Source organism: Eptatretus burgeri, chromosome 12 (genome assembly GCF_056783735.1).
Source record: "Eptatretus burgeri isolate ZD-2024b chromosome 12, Ebu_testis_v1, whole genome shotgun sequence".
In the NCBI taxonomy this organism is placed as follows: domain Eukaryota; kingdom Metazoa; phylum Chordata; class Myxini; order Myxiniformes; family Myxinidae; genus Eptatretus; species Eptatretus burgeri.
The window spans coordinates 29,142,872-29,166,338 of NC_140972.1; the positions used below are offsets into that span (position 1 = coordinate 29,142,872).

General features: G+C 42.4%; 1 protein-coding gene across 3 annotated transcripts in view; it reads right to left on the reverse strand.

Moving 5' to 3' along the window:
• LOC147015337 (cyclic AMP-dependent transcription factor ATF-6 beta-like) overlaps positions 1-23,467 on the reverse strand; it is a 78,274-nt gene that overhangs the window by 23,346 nt on the left and 31,461 nt on the right. For 2 of the 3 annotated variants that reach the window (XM_085850005.1, XM_085850006.1), the window contains exons 4-12: positions 23,292-23,379; positions 22,888-22,931; positions 14,685-14,796; positions 8,088-8,453; positions 7,793-7,992; positions 4,741-4,827; positions 4,506-4,604; positions 3,407-3,495; positions 3,101-3,238 (exon numbers count right to left, since the gene is read on the reverse strand). In XM_085850005.1, the coding sequence (XP_085706131.1) occupies positions 3,101-3,238; positions 3,407-3,495; positions 4,506-4,604; positions 4,741-4,827; positions 7,793-7,992; positions 8,088-8,453; positions 14,685-14,796; positions 22,888-22,931; positions 23,292-23,379 (1,223 nt within the window). The remainder of the gene's footprint in view (positions 1-3,100; positions 3,239-3,406; positions 3,496-4,505; positions 4,605-4,740; positions 4,828-7,792; positions 7,993-8,087; positions 8,454-14,684; positions 14,797-22,887; positions 22,932-23,291; positions 23,380-23,467) is intronic. The other variant, XM_085850007.1, reaches the window with a different exon arrangement.

Consider the following 23,467-nt stretch of genomic DNA (forward strand, 5'->3'; position numbering starts at 1 on the left):
CTGTGCAATTTAATTATTAACTTAATTGATAACTTGCTATCGATTAAAGTGACAGAGGATATTGAATAACCTATTTTAATACTTAATGGGGCTAGAAGGATGGCCTAGACCTAAGAGTACGCATAATCGCCTCTCAGCTGCTCGCCTGGGTTTGAATCCCGACTGAGATATAAACTCTCATCCCGGTATTTTCATAGGCAGGGTGATTCATCAATGGTGTGCCGTCCCTCAGATGGATGCCAAACTGGGCCTCCCGTTTAGAAATTCTCTGAAGCAGAGTGTGGGACAGTTCATCAGAATGGTTAATGTCACCTCCCTCCCCCAACCCCCACCTCCCCAACCCTCCCGTTTAGAAATTCTCTGTAGCAGAGTGTGGGACAGTTCATCAGAATGGTTAATGTCACCCCCCTCCCCCACCACCCCAAATCCCCACCTCCCCAACCCTCCCGTTTTCGGCATGTGTGTGCAAGTGCAGCATTATTCTGCAAGCTAACATCCGCCGATTGCATGGTGTCTGCTTTTTGTTTCCAACCATTAAATCATCAAAACGTAAGTATGTCCACTGATGTGCGTACAGGTGCCATATTGTTTTGTACGTATCCTTTCACGTTGCATGCTCGGGAAACACAGCATGATGTGCAGCTTGTCTATACTACCCATTGTTCTGCTCACTCTTCATCTGACCTTCACTTTCTGCACATCTTCCTTCAAAATACATTTCTCTTTATTCTCCTTATTTGCTTTGCAAGATCAAACTCCCTTATTTACCTTTCTTTCTTCCTTCTCTCTCTCCTTCATGAATTGTTCCTCCATTATCAAAAAAAGAAATAAAAAAATAAAGAAACATTTTGCTTCCTTTCATGCATGTCATTGTGGTCACCCTCCCTCATGTGAGCCATGGCGAATCCTTTTGCCATTTATACCTCCTCTCCAATCCTTTCCAATCTTCCCACAATGCTCTTTCCTGTTTCCCCTTTCTCTAGTCCTGGGCAGTACACAAGCCCATTTCTGAGAGTCATGAGGGTTAGACTACATGAGCAGTGTGACCACTCCTTGGCTTTTTTCACAAGATCTTGGCTATTCGTTGTTCACCTTGGCATCTTGGTTTTCTATAGGTTTTCTTGGCATATAGGTTTTCTATTATCATCGCTTTTCCGAAACCTTGAGAATTCTTGGCTTTTTTCATTGGCTCACCTTGGCATTTATGAAAATGAGGAGTGGTCACACTGTACACCAGACTTCCTGAACGACTACTTTTCATTCAAGCCATGATGCGGATGTGAGCAAATAGCAAATTACAAGTAGAATATCCTGAAATGGGAATCGCCTTACTACAAATGCAGACGCAAGAGTCCAGCCTTCCCTACCAACCACCTCCCACCTCGTCTGCTGTTACCCCCAACCTGTACCATCACTAGTGTTGCCCACACCCCCACCCATGGCCTCAATACAAATCGCCCTCCCACCCTTCACTCAGTTATGTATCATCCACCCAACCAAGCCTGGTGTTGGCTTAACGATTGGCGTAGCTGGCTTAAGATCTTAGTGTCTCAAGTTCAAGCCTCTGTTGTGTCGTTGGATGGGTTGATTCAGCCTGTCATCTTTGAGATCGGCAAAACGAGTACTGGCAACGGGGAATTGCATCGGCGGCACAGCCGTGCCCTCAGAAAAAAAAATGATGCAGCCAAAAGCTGCATACAAATAAATAAATAAATAAATCCATCCAACCCTTTCCTTCTGGTCCATAATCACAAGAGGCTCATGCACCGATGACAGATCTCTCCCGACAGCCTCATCCCCAGATGTAATCCGTCAAACAAAATTTTATTTCACAGGATATGCTGGATACACTTGCTTTCCCCCCTGGTTACCTCTGCCATCACAGGTGGACGGAGGTTGTGTTTTCACCCGTCTGTCTGTAAGCAGGATATCTCAAAGACTTAACAAATGGATTCGCCCAAAATTTGGTGCACGGGTTGTGTGTGACAAGGACGAATTGATTCGATTTTGGTGAAGAAGCAGCCAGCATCCTGACACGAGAATTTTAAACTGTCAAGTGATTATTCACCGTTGAGAGATCGGTCCAAAAACGATATCTCAAAACGTTGTGGACAAGTTATGACAAGACTAAGTGGATGAGGATTTTGGTTCAGGTCCGCATCCAGATCCGGCCTACGATTGGGATACAAAATGTAAACTGTTCAACCTGGCAGAGGTATGCGCTCTACCGAGTGCCGTTACAGTTATTTGTACTACTTTGACAGACCAAATGCTCATACTGGTGGTTTTGTTGCATCCTATGTCAGTTGATCCCTTTCCATTATCACTGCTCCCCCTCCAATCGTGACAGAATATATCTGGATCAGTGACGCTCCATAGTAATGTCTTGTTTATGCGCAATGTCTCACGTCCTCCCGACTGTGATGACTGTGAAAAAGATTCTCGGGCAACAATGATTCCGTCGTCGATAGCCGGAGGAATTTTAACAGGCAAGAACAACAGATACCACTCACCATGTGGTCCAGTTGGAACAATTTTCTCACAAAAATCAGAAATGGTGGCACAAGTCCAGTGATCAAGATACCACTCCCAATTTCTTTTCTTTTTGGTGGGGAGAGGGGGGGTGGGTAAAGTTGTACATATTTTGGCCTTGCTAACGAGGGGAATTGTCCAAATTGAAGACATTTTTGTGACCTTAGGTCAACGGTCAGGGGAACGCAACTTTGGTATCGAATAAAAGTAAACTACAATGAAATGTAAAATAAATAGATCGGGCTACATCTCAGCTTTCATTTCAGACCAAAATCATCTCTCTGGGTTGTGTGGGGTCAAGGTCAAGGGTCAAAACATGTTGTGTCAACAAAAGGAGCATTATTGGCGAATTTTCAACATGAAATATGTCATAAGTTATTTCATGGACACAGGCGACCTCTTGCTACCGTAAAACCATCAAACAAACCCAAATGAATGTGCCAGATGTATATAATCATATAAAATCTGAGAACATCACCAATCGATTTGACGTGAACGATCCAAACAATTTATCGTCCGCAGCGGTAGAGAAGAAGAAATACGAGAATGGTTGCTTCACACTTCACACCTGTAATCTTCATCTGAAGACGATGACTGGACGACGCTTTCCACAATGTTTTGTCCATCTTCTGAGGAATAACCCAGCAATCGGCGCCCTGGGTGGAGAACCATGACCTCTGACTTGGAACCACCCAGATCAATCAACCTGAAAGTGGAAAGGTAACAGGTATGGAGAATCGGCTTAATGGCGATGGCACAGAGGGTGAGGATAAAGCATTCACAAGGGTGATGTGTAGTAAACATGGATAGAAGAAAGGCCAAAAAATTAATAGCATGAAGTACAATTAGTCACACCACGTCAGAGATCACCCACCCAAACGGTTTACACGTGATGAGAACGCAGAGCAAGAAGACTGCCAGACAAACGCCTTTCTTCACACTGCCTTCTTTAAATTGTCCATTCTGTAAATACATAAACAAATCCCCCCAAAAAGTTATACATGCCCAGAAAATAACATTTTCAATAAAAAGGCTTCCCAAGCAATTCCCTGCACACTTGGCCTCATTTAACAATTCCGGAACAATCTGAAGACGTGTGATGAACAATCAATCATTTTGACCCGAGATGCCCATTTTGTAGATTTTTCACTCGATGTTTGTCAAAGGATTACGCACAAAGGCTCATTCGAGTAAAGCTCTTGTATAACAATGGTGATTCTCCTGAGCCTGTATTAGTTTCCAAAAGCTTAAAATCCAAGTCCATAATACCGTTGCATTAATAACGAACTCCTAACTTTTGGGATACTAGTTAGCCAACTGACATATTTCAATACACTTGCATCAAAACCATTTGAATTATTTAAGCCAAAATCGCAATTGAGAATGAGCATCTCAAGATGCAAGCAGACAAATTAAAGAAACTAGCGATACCCGTGCACATGCACGGGATAGCAGTACAACATTGCTGGTAGCAGACGACAGACCGTACATGGGGAATGACAAAAATACGCATTGTGCAAAATGCAAGTGGTACTATGGAACGCCAAGACTTCCCAAACATTGTCGGCATGTCCGCTAAGTGCCGCAGCAATTTCATAGGGATCGTGTGACGGCGAGCCGAGTTTTTAGTGTGCAAGCTTGGTATTATAATAGATATGGAAACGATTTTTTAAAAGCTGACCGTCTTACGCATTGAACGGATTAATAAAGAGCTATTTGCATTTACTGTGACTTTGCCATGACATTTTGGCCCAATTTCAATTTGTGTTCTCAATATTCTCATCATATTAAGGTTTGTTGAAAATTTGATGACAAAAACTCAAATGGTGAACAAGTTATGGCCCGGACAGACACAGACAGACACAGAAGCAATTGCAAAAACCTGTCTCCTGCTGTGCAGGCAGATGGGCAAACAACACACCGAGTGCAAATCCTAACCCAAGAAAAGTGATACAGAATTTTCAAATGCTCACAGAAGCTGTAAGAGAATGAAGTTGTTGGCGAAGACGGACATTTTCATCTCTCAGCGCCGCATTCTCAGAAAGTGCAGTTTGCAATTGGTTCTCTAAGCCCTGCAAAAAGATGCGAGGGTTAAGCAAGACGGTGAAAAGGAAGTGTAGTTGTGGGATCACTGGCGGCAAGGGAGTGTAATAAAAGCCATAGGGGAAAGCAGTCATACAGATGGCATAACACAGACTTGGATCATACCTGCAAATACTCTTTCTTTTTACGCCGGGAAAGACAGGCAGACTCGCGGTTCTTTATCATCCGCTGCTGCCTCTTAAGGAACCGAGGCTTTAATGAGAGACGAAGCAACGATTAAAATGCTCACTTAGCAGGGAAGATTAACGGAAACAGAAATCGTGCACACACATCTCAATATGATTACAAGTATCATAAACGATTAGAAATTTTTTTTTCCATAAACACGAAAGTTCCATATATTTATTTTTGCCTTTTATAAATCAAACAGAATAAAGAGCAGAAACTTTGGGTTAAATTCTACAGATAATTTACGGCAATTGTGCAAAAATTTTTTCAATGTTTATTAACATGAAGGGTTAAAATTTGAACCTTTGTGTAAACAATATAAACAAGGCTGAGCATTTAACAATGTACAACAAATAATTAGTCTTGCTCGTGAAGTGTGGTGTTAATCTGCATCAGCAGACAGGTCGAAAAATGGATGAAATCAACAGGATGTTGAAAACAACTTCTTTTTTAAAATAAAATTTTTGCTTATATTATTGTAATTTTTTTAAACATTATATTACTAGTGCGGGCCCGTAGGTGCGGGCCTGGAGGTGCGTGCCCGTAGGTGAGTGCCAGTATGTGCAGCCCTCTCTCGCCCCCTCTCTCCCACCTAGTCTCACCCTTCCTCTCTTCCCCCTCCTCTCTCGCCCCCACTCTCATCCCACTTACCTTTGAGCCCCCTCTCTCTCGCCCCCCTCCCCCCCTAGTCTCACCCTTCCTCTCTCGCCCCCACTCTCATCCCCCCCTCTCGCAGATATTGGTCGACAGATAAATGGCCGTAACTTGGGAACCGCTCGTCCGATTAATATCAAACCTCGAAAAGGCACATCCGCGGGTCCCCAGCAATAATCCTGGCAAGTTTCAATCAGATCAGACCGTCAATCGTGCAAAAAAAAATATAATAATAAAAAAAATAATAAATAAATAAACATTAATTGTGACGTCAGTCATGACGTCATAGCACCGTGTCTTGTCATTGGTCGACAGATAAATGGCCGTAACTTGCGAACCGCTTGTCCGATTGACATCAAACCTCGAAAAAGGCACATCTGCGGGGCCCCGGCAATATTCCTGGCAAGTTTCAATCCGATCTGACTGGTGGTTGTCGAGAAACAGCAGTCGCAGACAAACAGACGGACAGACAGACAGACATTGCTGGAATTATAGATAGATTATTCCCGCGCTTTCGAAGAAAAGCGGGAATATTGTGATTGTCTCCACCGTACGTCCGTCTGTCTTACCCTGTAACTCCTCCTACACCGTTTGAAATAGGAACTTGAAACTTTGGGACATTGTAGATATATGTATGGGGAAGTGCACAACACTTTCGGATTTTTTTATATGACCCCTAGGGGCCTGGCCAGAGAGGTTAGGGTCATGGGGGTCGATAAAAAAGTCTTATAGCTTTTTAAATCAAACATATTCATGAGTTATACATTTAACAACATATTTTTTTAAACACATGATGATCAGAGGGTGCTTGGGGGGTAGGGGTGCTTAGTGGATAGGGGGTCAAAATAGCTCCTCCTACACCGTTTGAGATAGGAACTTGAAACGTTGGGACATAGTAAATATATGTACGGGGATTGGGGAAGTGCACAACACTGTCGGATTTTTGATATGACCCCTAGGGGCCAGGCCAGAGGAGGTGGGGTCATGGGGGCTGATTAAAAACAAGGACAAATGTGTCCAAGAGCAGCGTCCTAAAGGTTTTGTCGGCTAAAAAAAACAAACAAAAAAACAACAACAACAACTTCCGATATTTTGTCACGTGCCTTGATTAAGCCAATAGCGAGACGCGTCAGTGTATTTACGAAATAAATAATGTATTTACTAATTTACAATACATTAAATGGAATAATCTTTAAATAGCAACGTGAACTTTTCAAAACTTTAAAGCAAATGTCCGAATATATTTAAAAGTTCATGATAGACGCTCTCAAAAGGCTCCCTCGATGCGAGGATGTGTACAAGTGCTTAGTATTTAAGGAGATCCGGATTGTCTATATAAAAGAGCCGAGTCCGAATATAAAGGTTGTGGAAGAAGAAGAAGAAGAAGAAGAAGAGGAAGAGGAAGAGGAAGAGGAAGAGGAAGAGGAGGAAGAAGAAGAAGAAGAAGAAGAGAGTATTAATATAAACAATGCTTGCGACAGTTAGGGATGGGGTTTTGCATTGTGTATTTTAGTACGATACATTTCTATCGAAAAACAAGGAGTAGAAGACATAAAATGTCACAGCCACGGTTGTTTTAGCAATTTTGCTGAATGGAGTTAAAGGGCTAGCCCTTATTTATTTACAACCAAAATGGCCACAAGTTTACCAGTCAGCCATCTTTGATCCGATTGCAAAATAAAGTGAGGTACAAGTGTATGTCATCATATACTGTGCTTGCGCTAAGTTTGAACAAAATTGGATCATGAATGTCCGAGAAAGGGTTGTGGACACGTTTAAGTAAAAAAAATAAAAATAAAGGGCCACCAATCAGCCATCTTGGATCTGATCTAAAAATAAAAATAATGATGTGCAAATGTGTGCCAAGTTTGAACATGATTGGTAAATGCATGTCTGAGAAATGGATGAGGAAATGTTCAACATCGGGTTTTTACAACTACAATGACCGCCTGCCAGTCGGCCATCTTTGATCAAATCGTGAAATAAAATGGTGTGCATACGTATACGATCATGTATTGTCTTTAAACCAAGTTTGAACAAAATTGGTCGAAACATGTCCGAGATATGGCTGCGAACGGACGGACGGATGCACGGACGGACGAGACCCGATCCATAAGTCCCCCGTCTCCTGCTTTAATGTCCACCAACTTTCGGACTACGGCCTAAGGGGGGGGGGGGCTAATAACATTTTATGGCGATTGATCTATGTTACATCACTTTCAAGTCTGTTCTTCGTCTCAGTAGAGAGCAGCACTGTTAGGAGCAAGAGTTAAAATGTTAATCGTTCAATGGCCCAAATTATCCTGACTGGTTGCAGCGATGATAAAATACTTACATCGGCCTGTGATGATGTGGGAGTTTGGATTGCAGGAGAAGGAATGATGGGTTTAGGTGTTGTTGTGAGGGTGGGACTTGCGAGCAAAGAGGCAGTTGCACCAGTAGCTGGAGTCACGCAGGAGGAAGTGGAGGAAACCGCTGGCATGGAATGAATAACCAGGTGGTGTTGAGACTGCGATTCCAGTGTCACAGGAGAAGCTAGATGAAGAGCACAACGTCGTAATAATCAGAGTGTACGACTAACAGAGGAAATAAAAATATGACTGTCAAGTGTTGGTTGGTTAAACACTCACCTCCACTGTGTTGCGCTGTTTGTGAGGAAACCGTTTGGATTAGCAAAGTCTTGGCTGCCCTTGTATTCGCTATTACATCTCCTAATCTCTTCAGTGTTCCCGATGCCGAAAGGGGAGGCATACTCTCCAAAAGCTTCTCTCCTCTCACTGTGGAAATACTCGTGTCAACGTTCAGCTTTGCTGGCACGGTGACCTTATTCAGTCCATTCCCCAATGGTATTACAGCGTCCTTCACTCCATTAGTTCCGTTTGTCATCGGACCACCGTGAGAGGTTAATGTGATGCCTTTTGTGACATCTCTTGAAATTGTGGTGGCAGCATCAGGGTTGCATACTTTTGCAGTAGTGGTAAGTGGAGACAAGGACACTGTAGCAGAAAGAAAGAAAGAAAAATAGCCTTTTGCTACAAACAATGCGACACCATTGAAATTTATGAAAGTCTGTGCTAAAATTGCAAGAATGAGTGGAATATTAAAAAGATTTTGTTTCTTTAAATAAATATATAAAATCTGGATTATAATAAGCACGTGTGTGAATACAAGCGCATATGAAAAATAAGCGCACACGGGCCGTCCTATTCGATATCTCCATTTTAAATAAGCGCAGATAAAAAAACGTCATCGTACGGCTTCGAAAACTGAAAATATTATCAACCCAAGCACGACAGTATTTCACGTTTCATTGGCACAAACTTTAAGTCCAGATTTCTTACACATCTGATACTGGTACTTACAAGAGCTTTTGACATTGTATATTTAAAATAAATAAATTATAATAATTTAAAAAAATAAAATAAATAATAATAAAATGATAAATAAATAATAATAATGAGGTTGTACATTCAAAACGTAAAAAAATAAATAAAATCAAGGATCGTAAAAGAGTGTTTTAAGAACCTTTATGATAAAGGGTCGTAAAACACCGTTTTTCATTACGATCAAGATGGGCAAGCCAGTGAAGAGTCGATCACACACCCGTGAAAAGAAGATCGAGATCATCGCGTTTTACAACTCTTGCAAGAACCAGTAACAGACGTGTAAGAAATTGGGACTTAACACGAGGACTCAGATGCGAATGTTGAAGGAGGAGGAAATAATTGTTCAGACTGCAAGAGTTTCGAAGAAGATAGGGGGCAGAAAATTGGCCTTTTACCTGTACATGGAAAACAAACTTGTTGCAGAGTTTAAACAGATGCGTGCTCAAGGACCGAGAGCGAAGCATTGGTGGTTCAAGACACCAGCCAACCAACAGTGCAGTGAGAAGTACCCCAACGCCGACGTCAAGTTTTCTAATGTTTGGTTCGACGCGTTCAAGAAGAAGCAGGGGATTTCTTACAGAGCCCATACTAAAGGGGCTGTCACACCTTGACATTTTAGCCAGTGTATGGCAAGGTCTCAAAATGTATGTAAAATGCTGGCGTACGCTGAACTATTGATGTTTTTTAAAGTTTTGGGCGTATAATAACGTGTTGGACGTATGCATAACGTATTAGTAACGTACACAGAACGTTTTAATCACATATAGATAACTTATACCAACGAATGCTGAGCGTGTTGTCGGCGTTCACAACCTATGCCCAACGATAGTCTAACTTATGCATAGCGCGGCAGCGTATCGCCGACGATCACGTGGCGTAGGCTATTCATAGGCTGCGGCTCGACGATTCAAATCATAACCGCACTAGACATCGAAGTGTGAAGCCGCTGTCACACCTTGACGTTTTAGCCAGCGTATGCCGACGTATGAAAAATTTTTGCCGAACCAAGCTGGCACATGTCTAATACGTCATGGGTAAGTTTTGTATATGTTAAAAGCACATTGGCATACATCGTAGTACGCTGGCATACGTCATAGTACGTCGAGAAATTTTCAGCATGTTGAAAATTTCTCAACGTATGACACACATTCCGCATACGCTGGCATAAGTTGTAGGCACGCTACACGATCGTTGACACACGTCGGCATACATTACTCATAAGTCGAAACACGTCAATGTAATGGTTAGCGTCAGTGTTCCAGACTCCCTGGTTTTTTTTTTGGTTTTTTTCTTCGGTATGACTGTGATGCTGACACTTCGATTTCTAGTGCGGTTATGATTTAAATCGTTGAGCGTCAGCCTATTAATTATATTATAACCACACTATATAGGAGAATATAGGAGAACCACACTATATAGAAGAGAGGAGAATAAACTTCCAAAAGTACAGTTAACAGATTACTTAAACAATCAATTTCAATTTCGCTCAAAATAACTTCACGGCAAATCAAAACATTCAGCAATCTGGAACCTAAAACATTTGAAAATCATGCACAACAGAAGAAACAACTTAATGTGCGCCACACATCAACACGTTACATTCACGCATTACACACAGGTTGCACATTAATCACACCCTTGGAGCACCTACACACGTACACAAAAATGCTAAAAATAAATAAATCAAAGACCACTTGAACATGAGGTACGCAGTTTCTTGCAGCTTAAACCATAATCACAAAGTTGACATGACAATGACATTCTTCAAAACATTCCCCACCACCGATCAACAACAACTACAAAAAACATCCATAACCCATCACCATAAATGCAATCAACAAGCTGGGCCAAACAGTATCCTGGGCACTAACCCCCCACCCAACTATGACAGAGAACTTACTTCCCAGGTCCAATTGTGTTCACCTTTCACACCTCCGCTATGGACACCACTCACAGCTTTTACAGTACAAACATAGACTCAACGACACCTGCTACCTCCGCCAGGCCGCCCCACACAAAAGAAAACACATTGTGGAAGGCCCTGGCTCTATGAAGGCAAGAGCACAAATCTTAGATGTCAGGGATCTCTGGGACTCTCCTGGGAGATCGGTCGGCTATCTCCGTACCATGGGTCTGTTCGAGCAGAACAGACTGGGGCTAATCAAAAGCAACAACAAAACGCGGGTTACGAGTTTTCGTCTTCTTTTGTATGCAGGGTCGCATCATTGGCTGAGGATGCGGCTATGCCGCTGATGCAATGCTCTCTGTAGGTCAGGGAAGGAATGTGGAATTTATTCAGGATGCCTCTTCATGAAGGACACCATGGTATCTTTAATGTCCACCAACTCATGCTGGCATATGGGATGTTCAACATCCATCCATGTGACGGCACACACGGATAAATCACCCTGCCTGTGAAACACCAGGATGACAGTTTATAGATGGGCCGAGATTCAAACCCAGGAGAGACAGCTTAGAGGAAAGTGTGCCTACCTCGAAGCCATCCTACAAGCACGGTGATGTTTGAAAGAAGAAAAAAAAAATGGCACCGGCATGACTTGGTGTGCAAGTTCCTCCAACAAAAACAAAGAAAAGGTAAATTTATAAAATACAACTTGGGTCACCTGATCAAGATCGAGTTATCTAATTATTAAAGTAGCCGGGTTTCAACGTTCACCCTCTGTCTGTCACGCTCTTGTTGCTGGGGCATCATTGCGGCAGAACATCTGACACTAGGCTAGGCCTCTTCGGACGTGCACATGTCATCCCGGTATCCAGCACTCAAGCCATCCCATTGCTTCGCTGACGGTAGTTGAACACCATTATAACCAAAATATATCTGACTATCTGACACTAGTCGGCGATGGGCTAAATACCAGACACCAGACATGAGGATGAGAGATTTCGTAAGATTGCGGTGTAGTAAAATGGTATTACGTCTGGGACGTCATCAAGGCGTTATGTCTCGTGCTGGGCTAAGCCTTCACAGCGGTGTATTGTTCACGATAATGAGAAGAGCATTTTGTAACTTGAGAGAAAACAAAAAAATATAAAAAAACGCAACGTCTGATCCTTGGGAACATAAAACAAATTCATAATGCTGATTTTTGGCGAAGAAGTGTGCGTATTACTAAAACTAGCGGAGTACCCGCCCTACGGGCGATCCTGTTCCAAGCATGCAACATGTTCTTCTGATGCATACCTTTATTTGGGTGGTGTATAGGCAACTGACAGCTCGGTGTCAGGGAAAAAACAAAAAACCCCAAAAACCCGGGTTACGTGCATGAAGCAAAAACATACCCACTGTTGATAATTCAAAACACCTCACTGCACTGGAAAACGTGGGGACAGGAATGCAGGACTGTAAATGGTTGACACTTGTAATACCCTCCCACACCTGAAGGTGGTGCTACACGATACACATTTACATAGAGAATTTGAACCCGCCCCCCACCTTACCTCCTCCCCTTCCCCAAGACAACTGGCAAAGAAAAAACCCCTATACATTAATTGGGATCATGCTGATCCTATGTAGCAAGTCTGAATGTAATCGGCTCACAACAAACAAACAAACAAACAAGCAGTCATAGACTGGTACTTATGAAATCGTCAACTTGACCTCTGACCTTGTCGAATAAAACCTGTTTCTAGAGAAGGTAACGACGCAAACTCGAAGTTTATACGATGATTCTGTACCAAACCATCAAAAATCGAATGTTTGACTTCACTGTGACCTTGACCTTTGACCGATTTTGACCAAAATCTAATCAGCACTAGTCATCACCCTCGTGAATCACGTAGTGTAATTGGACATTGGTAGCTTCTTCTGTTCTCGAGTTATAACTTTTTTTTGGATGTTTGACCTCATATAACCTTGAGCTTTGACCGATTTTGACCAAAATCTAATCAGCGCTAGCCATCACACTCCTGAATCACGTGGTGTAATTTGACATTGGTTGCTTCTTCCATTCGAGTTATCATGTTTTGGATGTTTGACCTCACTGTGACCTTGACCTTTGACCGATTTTTACCAAAATCTAATCAGCGCTAGCCATCACCCTCCTGAATCACGTGGTGTAATTTGACATTGGTAGCTTCTTCCGTTCTCGAGTTATCGTGCCTACAAATACACAAACAAGCAGTCATAGACTGGTACTTATGAAATTGTCAACTTGACCTCTCATCTTGTCTAATAAAAGCTGTCTCTAGAGAAGGTAGCGACGCAAACCAAAAGTTTCAACGATGATTCTGTACCAAACCATCAAAAATCGAATGTATGAAATCACTGTGACCTTGACCTTTGACCGATTTTGACCAAAATCTAATCAGCACTAGCCATCACCCTCCTGAATCACGTGGTGTAATTTGACATTGGTAGCTTCTTCCGTTCTCGAGTTATCGTGCCTACAAACAAACAAACAAACAAACACACACACAAACACACACACAAACACACACACAAACACACACACAAACAGATGACGGAAGTGATCAATATACTTATGAAATCTTTAGATTTCGTAAGTAACAAGCACACATACACCGGTTCGTGAATTATAGCGAGGATTAATGTTGGGTTGGTAGCAGTAAACAAAATGTTTCTGGAATAAAAGGAATTGCAAATATTGACGGTCAATAAACTATATTACTGTACTGTAGCATATACAAGTTATGTTGTTCAACTACCGTCAGCAAAGCCATGGGTTCAATTATAGTCGTATATATGTGTGTGTGTGTGTGTGTGTGTGTGTGTGTGTGTGTGTGTGTGTGTGTGTGTGTGTGTGTGTGTGTGTGTGTGTGTGTGTGTGTGTGTGTGTGTGTGTGTGTGTGTGTGTGTGTGTGTGTCTTGTATCCACTCCTAAACCACTGGGAGAATAGATTTTGGGTAGGGAAGGAGAATGACCTGATTCTAGTTATTTTAGAAGAGATGATTTTTTTTTTAGTACTTTATCGAAAGACTTTTGGACCTTCAACTTCCACCAACTAATGAAGCAGAAACGTCCCCAGCTAATAGAGCATGTATCCGACAAAGTGCGCACTGCAAGATCCTGCTTGTGAAGCACCAAGTTGACAGCTTTATAGTTAAGCAAACGGAACCCAGTGAACAAACAGAACCCTGCATCGTGAGAACCCTGCTGGTGCAGAGAGATGGGTTCAACTCTTCAAACCGCTCTCTCACCGTAGGTCAGTTGCCATCCTTAGTCTGTTCTACAGTTATTTTCATGGCAAATGTTCTGGTGGATGTTCCAACTTGTTTCCTCCTGTATGAGTGTTTGGACGCAAGACTCTGTTTGCCATCTCTGCACACCCATGCACTTTAGCTGATCCAAAGTGGAGACCGAAAGGCTGTGCAGATAGCACAAGGGATAAAACCGTCTCGCTTTGGACTTCACTACCTGTACCGTGCTTCCCATTATCATACGATCAACCGAGCTTTAAGGGGAATGTCAATTCCTACTTCTTACATCTTTGAGGTTACATTGCATTTCACCTGACTTCTACTTCCTGTGTCTTGGATATTTTTTGCTATTTTTCTCTTTCTTCCATTTTGTTTTGCTTTATCCTTATCTTTATCCAACCTTACTTTAGCTCCTTACCTTGAGTGGCTTTATGCCTTGATCGGGGCGTTTTCCATTAAAAAAAAGGATCAAACCTGCACGAAGTTTCTCAAAGGTAAATGTACTTCTGCACCATTTGTCAGACTTTCATCATCAAAAGTTTTATCAACAGATTATTTGAGGCAAAAAGAAGGAAGGCCACACTATAATTGGCAGAACTGTTAGTGATAGATACAGTTTATAACCCTCAAATAACGAATGGATCACAGGTGCACAAAGGTACCATTTGTTGGCTGTAACTCAATCTTCAGATCAGTTACAGGCTGGGTAATCATGGGAGGTGTGAGCAAATCGCCATGGCAATAGGGTGGTGTCAAAGGAGCCTCAGTTTTGATCTGGAAAAGAGGAAGTACAGTACATGATGTGAGGCAAGAGAGAGGGGGGTAAAGGGAGAACAATACCATTGATACAGAACACAAGGTGGATAACAATGAAGCAGATGTACAGCTTGAAGAATCATTTAATGTGTTGCTACAGTTCATGACTAATGAAGCAGATGGAGTTAGCAGTAACATGATAAGCCTGGTGTTGGCTTAATGGCGAGGGGGGCTGGCTTAGGATCTTAAGGTCCTGAGTTCAATCCCCATTGGTTGCTGAATTAACACCAGGTGGGTTCGACTCAGCCTGTCGTCCTTCCGAGGTTGGCAAAATGAGTACCAGTTTACTGGTAGAGGAACACAGCATCAGCGGCACAGCAACGCTTCCAAGAAATGATAGCGACCTGGCAGCCAAGCTTCCATACGCAAGAAAAGAACAGCAGAAACATGCAGTGTAACAAAATAGTGATATAATCCAAGCACTTGCCTCATGATGCTGTGACGTCAGTTTAAAATCCCATAAACTGTGTCCATTGCCTATTAATATCCTCCTAAGTTAATGCAGAGTGCGTGATGATGATGATGATGATGATGATGAGTCCATGAACCCTTTCAACGTCGTCAGTCCTGTCGAGGCAGCATCTTGGCATGGGAATACACTGGGCAATTTGTCAATGGTTTCTAAGCAGTACTCGGGATGCGAGCACACAATGGCCTACTCTTTGCAAAAGATGCAGCAAATTTTAACGCAACAATTTATGTCAGGCAGAACCCTAGCTCAACATCTCATCCGACAATACTCAATGATGCAACACCTGGCCTGCTAAACATCAGGATGAGTTTATAGTTCGGTCAGGAATTTAGCCCAGACAAGAAGCAAAATTTGCTGCATCTTAAGATACCTTTAAGGTGAGTACAGTATGCGACTTCGAAGATGTTCCGTCAGCCGCCAATAGTTGGTAAATTTGGGAAGCGTGTTGATGTGTTTGCAAGTTCTCAGTGAAACTATTGGTGCAGTTTTCCCATGTTGGCCCACCCAGAATGACTGCTCCAGGTTTGGCACTCAGGTTTTAATTACCTCCACCACCGAAGGCGGACGGAGATTATGTTTTCACCCGTCTGTCTACGAGCAGGATATCTCAATAAGTTGTGGAAGGATTCGGATGATATTTGGTGGACAGGTTGGGCGTTTGACTAGAACAAAGAGATTTGATTTTGGTTCAGGTTCGGATGCAGACCCAGCCCATCAGTGCGATACAAAACATAAACTGTTCAGTCTGGTGGAGGTATGCGCTATACCGAGTGCGGGTCTAGTTGCTGTTGAAAAAGCTCAGCACTCAGAAGCTACAACATGTGTGTAACCACATTCCTAAAAAGACTTCTGGCCAGTGGCCACACAATAAAATACTGAAACTATATTGCATGACAACGCAAAACTTCCTGTCTATTGACCCAAATTCACCTACTTATCTGTGAGCAGATCTCATATAATGATAGTCTACTATACTCTGCTCTGTTTAAAGTGCAACAAGATTTTTGTTGAATGTGGGCCAATGGACAGGAATGAAATGTGGTTACCATGGTTGCACCCTATAGCATTTATCTATTGCCACCTTCTATAATGGCTTTATCGCAATCCCCATCAAGCTAATCAGCAACTTTTTTTTTTTTGCAAGTAACCAACGCCCTTTTCATTTCAATTTGCAAGATTTCATGTTTGTACGTCCATCATCATCATAATCAACATAATCATGAGCTGTTGGTGTTTCCAGGTCAAGGCAAGCCAATTGAAACGTACAGTAATACAAGCACAAGTGAATGGGTTTTAATTGCCATATACTACACAGCAGAAGTTATAGTTCCAACTGTAACAGCACCAACACCACTACCACCACCAAAAATCAGCCTGTTCAAATTAGAAGTACTGTATTAAAATTGGTGCATTTTCTAAGCAGGATCTTATTTGAATTATTGTTTAAATTGGAGAGTCCACTGCAGTGGGTGCTTTTTGAAAGTGACAGAATCGCCATCCTGGCCAATAGGGAAGAGGAAACCACATGCAGACAAGGTTGATAACAAGCTGTGTGACGTTGGCCTCCAATGTTACATGCAACAAGATGGAGGGAAAGACATGGTCAGAGGCCCATGATATAGACCAGAAGTGTACGAGCAGCAAAGAGCATCACCACTGCATGGAGGAAGTTGTATCAGCATTTTTGTGTCAAAAGCACAATTTAAATACAGTGTAGTTACAGTATACAATTCGTTGTAGAGCAGCACATCACCAAATGGGAAACGGCTCATGGAGAGCATTTTCATTTTCCCTGTACAAGTCACTGGTTTCTCAATTGAAAGAGTTTTCTTTAAAGACCATAATATTAATATTGGGGACCAATTCTGACCGAAACGTCAATTCTTCTGCCTGCGGGTCTCCCCCAACTCCAAAGGCACCTTTCATTTCTTCCTCGAGTTCTATCTGTACCATCTTCCTACACCACTCTTCTACTAACACACTCTCCCTCGTTCTCTTCCTTTTTATGCCTCTGCAGCCGAAGGTCAGAGGCATTGCGTGCTCGGATGGTCTGTCCAATTGTTCGTTATAGGCTGTTACGACAACAAATTGTGAACTATTGAAGAGATTTTGATCAAACTTGGCACAAGTATATGCAGTACTGTTCCACAAAAATGAGCCGATTACACTTTGGGTTGCACAGGTCAAAGGTCATGTGCGCTTTGAAAAACATTTTGCAGACCATAACTCGAGTTAGAAGCATCTGTTAGTGTCTCTTCTACTCATCTGACATTTAATTTATATGTGACCTTCAATCGAGATCAAACCCAACAGTGCGATGATATCTATCCCGTGCAGAGGCATATCCATTGATGCATTCACATAAAATTACATTTTCTAGTTCATTTTTAGCTCACCTGGACTATAATCAGGTGAGCTTATGCGACCGAGCAGTGTGCGCAAGTGAGTAAGTCAGTCAGTCTGTAAACACTTCAGTCATTTTCGCTTGAACCAAACAAACGATTTTGATGAAACTTGGCCACAAACTTCACATCTGATGCCTAACGAAGGTGTATTGACCGCATCAAAATTTGCACTCATTAAGGGGGTCTACGGGGGTTTTTTGACCCACCCCAAAATAGGTATTTGCTCTCTTCTCCGAAACTACACACACAATTTCAATAAAAATTGACCACGACCTTCATCACCCGTGATGTACCAAAGTTTGTTCATGTCATTAAAAATTTTTTTTATAATAATACATAAGTAAATAAATCAGGGTCGTAGTGGGTCTGATTCGGTTTGAGTGACTGTTGCTCCTGATCTAGGTGAGCTTCAGGATGCATGGTCCTTTTTTTATTATTATTATTTGCTCAAACCCCTTCCATGTGCAAGTAACATGTGGAAAGCCACTTATCAATGATTATCACTTGATTACCTTGGCATGAGCAGACATTGCAGGAGGCCACTGCCCCAAAGAAAAATGATCCTCTCCTTTCTATCTTTACAACCTCCATCGTTTGTATAAATTAATCCTGGGATATTTTGCTTAATTTTAAAGCACAAAAGCAGGGCCCTTACATACATACTGCATGCAGAAGTGCATCAGCTTACTCTAAAAGTGCACAGGCACACAACAAACAAACAAACAATCTCCTATGATGTTGGGTAAATAAAAGAGCCAGATGAGATCGCAAAAAAAAAAAGAAAAGAAAAAAAAAGAATCAGGCATGTATACTCCTGCAAGTAAGACGAGAAAACTTTTGTAAAAAAGATTAACCCTTTACTGTTCAACAGAGCTGTACCCGGGGTTTATGGGAGTCAAATTTACTTCAACTTTGTAATTATATTTTGTTTATGAAAACCTTGTGCAACATTTGGACAATGCAAATTGGAAGTATGCGTCATGTGCATTCACAATTGTTAGTGACATGCATGGAATCCATGCTTTTGTAATCATCATATGCCATGTCACATTCGTTTGGGTTGGCAACAAAGAATAATAACAAGAATGCAGGTTCTAACGAACCAAAAAATTCCCGTAGAAGGGAAATGAAGTATTCAAAGTTGTGTGTTGGTATTGTGGCGTCCACGGGACTTGAACAGTCCCGCCAACGTAGAATGAGCCGAAACGATGGAGGCGGTTTATTTATTTATAACCCAAAGATGGCGGTTCTAATCGCTCTACCGCAAACGGGACGAGGAAGGTGGCACGAGTCGCTTTTCACTGAGTTGATAATGTTTATTTCTCTAACCAGAAATAACAAGACTCGGCAAGAAGAGGGACCCAGGGCGATTCGACGGGATGGTGGTGTGGGTTCGGGCGTGGGGAAAACACAGACAATTCCAATGAATATACAAATCTCAAACCCTCTAAGGCGCCAGGTACACACACACACACACACACACACACACACACACACACACACACACACACACACACACACACACACACACACACACACACACACACACACACACACACACACTGTAGCTGGTCCTGGTGGTCAGGCTGGCCCGTGGTGTGGACGCAACAGTCCCTGGATTGGCGTTGGACGAGCTGGCCTTGCTCTCGTCAGAGGGGCAGGAGAAACCGTGGTGCTGTCGACTTCCTGGTCTTGGCCCAAGTCCGCTCACAGCCGCCAGGGAACCAGTTCTGGCGCCAAATTGCGAGCAGGAGAGGGAGGCAGGTCCGCCCGCCGTTCGACCCCGTACTCCGAGCCAGCAGAACCCCAGAGCCAACCGAGGTGAGGCACGAGGCTCGGCAAGGCTACAAGACACGATGAAACCAGGATCGAAAACAGCCCAACAAAAAGCACGCTCCCAGCACAACAACCTCCACCAAAACGGTTTTTCTGTCCCGATCTTCTTCTTTCTTTTCGACCCCGAACAGAACCTTTTTATCCTCCCGTCCTCCTCACTTCCAATCGAGCCGTTTTATTGGCCTGCGCCGTCGCCTTCCGCCAATCGTGATCACGGGGCGGAGCCAGCCGCAGCACTGTCCTGTGACGTCACGGCAAGCCTCCAGGGACTACTAAAAGGGGTTTACGCAGACACACTTACCCTATCCGTGTCCCTATCTAATTACGTGACAATTATCATTTCCCCCTTGAAGAAATGGACATTTACTAGACAACTTATCACCACTGAATTGCTACTTATTACATCGAGATCCTGGTAAACTCGAACAGCATGGCATACCTAATTAAACATCCTAATTACCCTTTGAATGCATGCCCCCCCTCAAACGCAACTCTCATGGATGATAAAGCATGTCTGAATAAATAATAGTTCCCCAAAACATATACAATACTGTCCGTGTATGTGTATATATATATATATATATATATATATATATATATATATATATATATATATATATATATATATATATATATATATATATATATATATATATATATATATATATATATATAGTTGCGGCCATGGATACCGAGACACCAGCTTGTCACTCAGGGGGATTAATCCCCGGTTGTTCTCGGTAGAGCCGGACATGGGGCCAGTGCTCACAATTAACGTTGTGGTACGGTGGGTTGTTTTAGAACCACGAACGCCACCCAGCCAACCACGAGTTCCAGTGTCCACAGTCTAATTATTCCGTTTAACTAGAGGTCACGTGGTAACCTGAGCTGGGAGCGCGCCCTCGGCAAAGCACCAATATTATCTCGATTAGATTTTAATTAGGGCGGCTGAGCATTTTAACCGCTTGTGTGTGCAGACGATTTTTTGGTCAAATCTGTGGTAATTACCTCCCAGTCTATCTAGGTTCGGACAATGCCAGACCAATATAACAATAAGGAAAGGACAAACACGGACAGGTTGGAAATCGACAAATAATCTATTAATAATAAAATAAATAAATAAAAAGAACCTTTTATTTTCTGAGGTAAATAAAGAATGAATTTCAAAGCAAAATCAATCAAAATGCCAGGAAAGAGTCAAAGAGCAGATGCTTATCGGGGTTGACTTACTTACAGCGAAACACAGCCAAGGTTACCCAGCAGATCACTCACTTTGCTGACAAAACATATCAATTTGTGAGTGATAAACACAGTGACATAATGAATCGATTAAAAAAAAATGTTTTGTTTATGTTTAATGTTTAACGAGCCAGTGCTTTTACAAAATTAGGGAGCGAGGTTAGTAGAGAAAGCAGGTTAAGTAGAATAACAACTACGTTTAGCATATACAAATGCAACACAAATCACAATAAAATGTGTAATTCCTCATGATGCTGAAGTTGCCAACTACGCACCATAACATGGTATTTTTTTCAAGGTGGACAAAGGCAATAAAACATGGGAATTCCTACGGAGTTTTTGCAGTTGAGTCTAAAGCACCACGGAGTCCTCTTACTCGTGATGCAATCGAGGTTTCTGAAGCATTACTTGTAATACCCTCTCCCACCACCACCAGGTACACATTTACAAAGATAATTCACGTCGCCCCCACCTTCAGAACACCTGGGGAGTTGTCCATTACCAATAAGCTTGTAGAGCGTTTCACCAAGTGGCTTACATACTCAAAACAAGCACTCCAACAAAACAGTCGATAAGGAACGGATGGCTTGGCAAGCAATAGCAAGCCAATTGGTAATGGAGCACCTTTGGTGAGGGAGGCGATGAAGTCATTATGACTTTTGCCTGATAACCTATAGACCCTTTGCAAGTTTAGCTAGTTGAGATTGCATAAATTACGAACGAATACAGACGTCAGACAGATGGATGTCAAAATGCATATTTTAATACGATGACAGATTGATAGGGCTCACAGGGGCCCCACTCGGCCACCATTGCATTTTACATGGGGCCCCCAAATGACTCATGCTACCTCTGCATCCATGTGCCTTATACAAAATAAATGGGTGCAGTCGGTTTTGAGAAGACTGATTGACAGGACCCAACTTACAAGCCCCAGTCGGGCTGACATCCGGTTTAGTGCTTATACCATTGAATCAAAATGCAACTGTGGTATAAAAAAGAAAAAAAAAATTGATTTCCAGGGTGTTTCAAAAAGATTGATACAACTTTGACTTCCTGCCATTTCTCTGTTTTTTGACCTATAGCATTTTCCTTTGCAGGGTTTGGTGGTGTTATGGTATTTATTTGTTCCCTGGGATTTCTAGCTCCGTTAACTATGCCATTGACAGTGAAGCAGAAGACAAAAGTAGTGTCTCTGTGGTGTGAGACTAAATCATATATAGACACCTGCCGGAGGTTCTGCCGGGAATATGACCTCAGAACACGTGCTTGACACATAAATTGTGCCATTCAATGTATTGTGAAACAATATGAGCACAAGGGTACAGTGCACCACCAGAGCAAGGGCAACAGTGGCAGGCGAGCATCAGTAACTAAGAGCCAAGCCAACATCGATGCCGTGCGGGATTCTGCAGTGGACAGTCCCAAGAAGTCCCACCGCCGTGCTCCCAGGAGCTGGGCATCAAACCAACATTAGTCTGGCGTATCCTCACTAAGGAACTGAAGCTTTTCTCATACATCATCTCTATTAGGCATAAACCGAGTCAAGATGACATGAGAAGGAGACTTTATATGTGCAATTGGCTCAGTGATAGGATGGAGCCCTCTGGACTACCGGTTCTGGGGGCTGCCAAGGGCTCTGTCTACGCCAACTGCCCTGCTACACTAGATGATCTGCAGCAGGAGGTGTCAGACTACCTCCTGGCAATGCCACATGAGACCTACAGGAAAGTTGGACAGAACTTTGGAGTCAGAATCCATGCCTGTCTGAACCATGGAGAGGCACACATCGAGAACGTCAACAACAAGTATTTTGCGTAAATGCCAATTTCAGACCTTGGGCTCTCACTAACTCAAGCAGTGACTTACTGCAAGATCAATCAGTGATAGAAAATACTGTCATAAGCTTTCAAGAAATGTTTGGTTCATGTTCCTGAGGTTTCTGTTTCTTTGTAAATAAAAATTTAAAGTTGCATCACTCTTTTTGAAGCACCCTGTATTCTGAGAATCAAACAAACCAGGCATAGAGGAAATGTTACAGTTCAAACATTACAAACACTTGTACAATGAATTAATAAACAGCCAAATCATACAGACCTGCACTGTAGGGGAAGAGGGAGGTTCACATTTCACTTCCGTTTCTGCGTAGAAGGGAAAAGCAAGTGGTGAGATGTTTCAACACAGTTTGAAACAGTCATCAAACACGTGTTGTAGCAATGTTTAATCCCCCCCCCCCCCATTTGCTTTCATCCAAAAAAAAGTAGTTTATTACAGGGTTTGTTGATAAGTAGTTAGATGAAGGGTATTCTCCGAAACGGAATCATTGCAACGCCAACTACAAATCTTGTACGAGACAATCGATACACCATAACATCGGAACTAAATCAGTGTGTTGCACATGCGAACTAATCAAAGTAGTAAATGGTGATGATTCACTGGCAACATTTATATTTTCTCAAAATGGTAAATGTTATGGTTTGGAAATATTTGCTCTTCCTTACCAGCAAATACTTGGTGATAAATCCCAGCCCAAGGCTCACTCACATCCACTGGAATGGAGTCCAAATCAAACTTGATTTCCTCTCCAAGCTAAAAGAGTAGGTGGATCATGAAATAGATAAGCAGGGGAGGGAAGGTGGCAGTGGACTTGGAACACTCTCCAAAATTAATGTTTAAA